The sequence below is a fragment of the Littorina saxatilis genome, linkage group LG1 (genome assembly GCF_037325665.1).
Source record: "Littorina saxatilis isolate snail1 linkage group LG1, US_GU_Lsax_2.0, whole genome shotgun sequence".
In the NCBI taxonomy this organism is placed as follows: domain Eukaryota; kingdom Metazoa; phylum Mollusca; class Gastropoda; order Littorinimorpha; family Littorinidae; genus Littorina; species Littorina saxatilis.
Window position 1 is genome coordinate 33,441,682 of NC_090245.1, and position 3,418 is coordinate 33,445,099.

At 40.1% G+C, this 3,418-nt stretch overlaps 1 protein-coding gene across 1 annotated transcript in view; it reads left to right on the top strand.

The window, feature by feature from the left end:
• Window positions 1-3,418, top strand: part of LOC138967490 (HEAT repeat-containing protein 3-like) — a 31,134-nt gene that overhangs the window by 26,430 nt on the left and 1,286 nt on the right. The window contains exons 12-15 of the mRNA XM_070340053.1: window positions 478-560; window positions 863-996; window positions 1,384-1,643; window positions 2,771-2,944. Of these exons, the coding sequence (XP_070196154.1) occupies window positions 478-560; window positions 863-996; window positions 1,384-1,643; window positions 2,771-2,944 (651 nt within the window). The remainder of the gene's footprint in view (window positions 1-477; window positions 561-862; window positions 997-1,383; window positions 1,644-2,770; window positions 2,945-3,418) is intronic.

Consider the following 3,418-nt stretch of genomic DNA (forward strand, 5'->3'; position numbering starts at 1 on the left):
GGTGATTGGACTTAATTCAAGCTTGCTAGACAGATTTCTTTACAGTTACTGATTTTTGGGAAGTTTCTTGGTGGCAAGCTTGGGCAGGCAGGACGTAAACGCCGTGGCAGTGCTAGTCACAATAGTGTTAAAGATGAACAAGATGTGAGAAAGCCAGTTCTTAACTAGGAGAGGGACTTAAAATGGAGGTTATGGGCAGGTGGTTGTTCACAAGAGGTGGCTGCCAGGGGGGGTTCAACTGTACTTGACTCTGTTTTAATCCTTCCCTGAAGGTTTAATTTTCATTTTGCCAAATTGGCTGTTTCTGTCTAGTTTCGAAGGATAAATTCATTTCTACAAGCGCATAAATTAAGAAAATGAGTGAGTTTTATTTAGTTCTGAATGCATGAAGTATATATTGTATATAACACTGTTTGTTTTAGTTGTTTTAGTGTTGTGTTTAGACCATTTGATAATTTGTGACTTTGTTCTTTTCAGGTGGTGAAACTTTCTTTTCTTTTACCGGCAGACTTATCGGAGAAAGTGAAGTCCCAGAAATGGGGAAAGAAGATAACAAAGAAGTAAGTTCCTGCTTTCTTCACCTCTATGTTTATGTTAGACTGTTGTTTCTAGAAACAAAAATCATTGAAGAAAAAAATCAAAAAGCAATATTTCTGAATTTACTTCCAAATCCAATTTATTTTGTCCGTCATTGTTTTGTAGCTACCAGGAGAGGTTGTCAAATTGCCTTAAGAACTGCTATATATTGATTCCAGCTAGTGCCTAGCTTACTCTGGACCCTGGTCAGTTTTCAGAGAGGTTTTTTTTTGTCAGCCTACAGTCTACAGAGTACTGAAATGGAGCATTTCCGCAATATTTTCAGGTTGACGCGGGTAAGAACACATGCGTTGCTGTGCATCAACAACCTAGTGGAGGCCATGTCTACTGATGCGTTGGGAGGGATTGGCGCCCTTCATCAACTCTGGGACACTCTAGCTCAACAGATCATTAAACCAGGTAGGGGTGTGGGATTGCGTATGTGTGGGAGCGTGTTGTGTTGTGTTGTGTTGTGGGTGGTGGTGGTCTGCGTGTTTTGGTCTTTCAGTACACACGTGTCTGGGCATGCACATGTTTGTGTGTGTGTGTGGGTGTAAAAATCAAGGTGTGTTCAGAAAGTGTATAGTTTTATGTGTAGGTCTGTGGGCATGGTTTTTTTCAAAAAGCTTTAAAATTTTAAAACTGCACTGGTATCCCAAGAATCATTCTTTTCTGCTTGCTGGGAGAGGATAGACTGACAAGGAAAGTGACGCGGTGTGGTTGCCGATACGTAACGCTTTTTTTTATAAAATCATTCTTTACACATTATTATCAACATGATTTTGTAATTTTCCACTCCACCAAAAGACGGCAAAGTCGCAACCCCCAGTCCAGAGCAGACGGACCCTGACCTCCTGGAGGCCTCCACCAGTGCGATGCGAGCCGTCATTCACAAGTTGGCTCAACTCAACTCCCCCAAGTTCTCAGAGGTGTCAGCAGCGGACGTTCACCTGTTGGTGCGTCTTGCAGAGGGGGCTCCCAGCGGCGTACAAATCCACGTGATGAGAATTGTGGCCACCATAGCTCTCATGTTGGTCAAAGTGCAACCCCAGCATGCTGTGGTGCAGGTACGATTCACCTCGTATTGTTTTTGTTGGGCTGGCTATGATTGTTTTTTTTTTTTGTTTTTTTTTTTCCCTTTTTTTTCTACCCTTTTGGTGTATTTATATGTTGTTTTGTTTGCGTCCTGTTTTAGTTGGTTGGTTGGTTTTCTGGTGTTCTTTTTTTATTACATTTAGTCAAGTTTTGACTAAATGTTTTAACATAGAGGGGGGAATCGAGACGAGGGTCGTGGTGTATGTGTGTCTGTCTGTCTGTCTGTCTGTCTGTGTGTGTAGAGCGATTCAGACTAAACTACTGGACCGATCTTTATGAAATTTGACATGAGAGTTCCTGGGTATGATATCCTCAGACGTTTTTTTCATTTTTTTGATAAATGTCTTTGATGACGTCATATCCGGCTTTTCGTGAAAGTTGAGGCGGCACTGTCACGCTCTCATTTTTCAACCAAATTGGTTGAAATTTTGGTCAAGTAATCTCCGACGAAGCCCGGACTTCGGTATTGCATTTCAGCTTGGTGGCGGTATTGCATTTCAGCTTGGTGGCTTAAAAATTAATTAATGACTTTGGTCATTAAAAATCTGAAAATTGTAAAAAAAAATATTGTTTTTATAAAACGATCCAAATTTACGTTCATCTTATTCTCCATCATTTTCTGATTCCAAAAACATATAAATATGTTATATTTGGATTAAAAACAAGCTCTGAAAATTTAAAATATAAAAATTATGATCAAAATTAAATTTTCGAAATCAATTTAAAAACACTTTCATCTTATTCCTTGTCGGTTCCTGATTCCAAAAACATATAGATATGATATGTTTGGATTGAAAACACGCTCAGAAAGTTAAAACGAAGAGAGGTACAGAAAAGCGTGCTATCCTTCTCAGCGCAACTACTACCCCGCTCTTCTTGTCAATTTCACTGCCTTTGCCATGAGCGGTGGACTGACGATGCTACGAGTATACGGTCTTGCTGCGTTGCATTGCGTTCAGTTTCATTCTGTGAGTTTGACAGCTACTTGACTAAATGTTGTATTTTCGCTTTACGCGACTTGTTTTTTTTTAAAATTTTTATCCAAAATAGAAATACCAGTCCTGTACATGAACTCATTCCCAATATTGCCTGTGTGCAGGAGGTAGGAGGTTGCTTGATGGCAGCGGCCACTCACGGCACCGACCTTGTGGTGGTGGCCGAGGCACTGGACGCCCTGTTTGATGTGTTTGCTGACGACGCCACTGACCCTGTGGCGCAGAACTTGCAGCTTACCGAGAAACTCAAGGCCATCATGCCACAGCTCAAAGCTAAGGTAACATTGAGAAAATGAAACAGACTGGCCTTGAGTGATAGGATAATTAATTATGTGATTTTATGTTGGTAGAGGTTGTTTTTTGTGTTTTTGTTTTTTAAAGAAACATCGACTTGTTATGCTAAATGCTGAATTGGTTCAGTTGTGTATATTTTGTACTTTTTCTTGCTTTTTCAGTCAGTAGTCAGAATGTAAATCTTATAGTCACATTTTCGCACCAGTGGTCTGTGTAGTGAACACCTTCATGTGTTCAAATGTATATGTAAATGCATCTACAATGATTTGGGACCTGAAACTTTCTGACATTCCTTTTTATCCCCTTAGAAATAACCACCCCCTAAAGATGGTGTAATTGGGGTGTGATTTGCAGTTCTTATTAGTGTGTTACTTTTGGTTCTCATTATTCTGTACCTGACTTTCTCGTTACCAATGTCCGGTGTGCTAATGAATGCTCTGTTGTTGTTTGTTCTACAG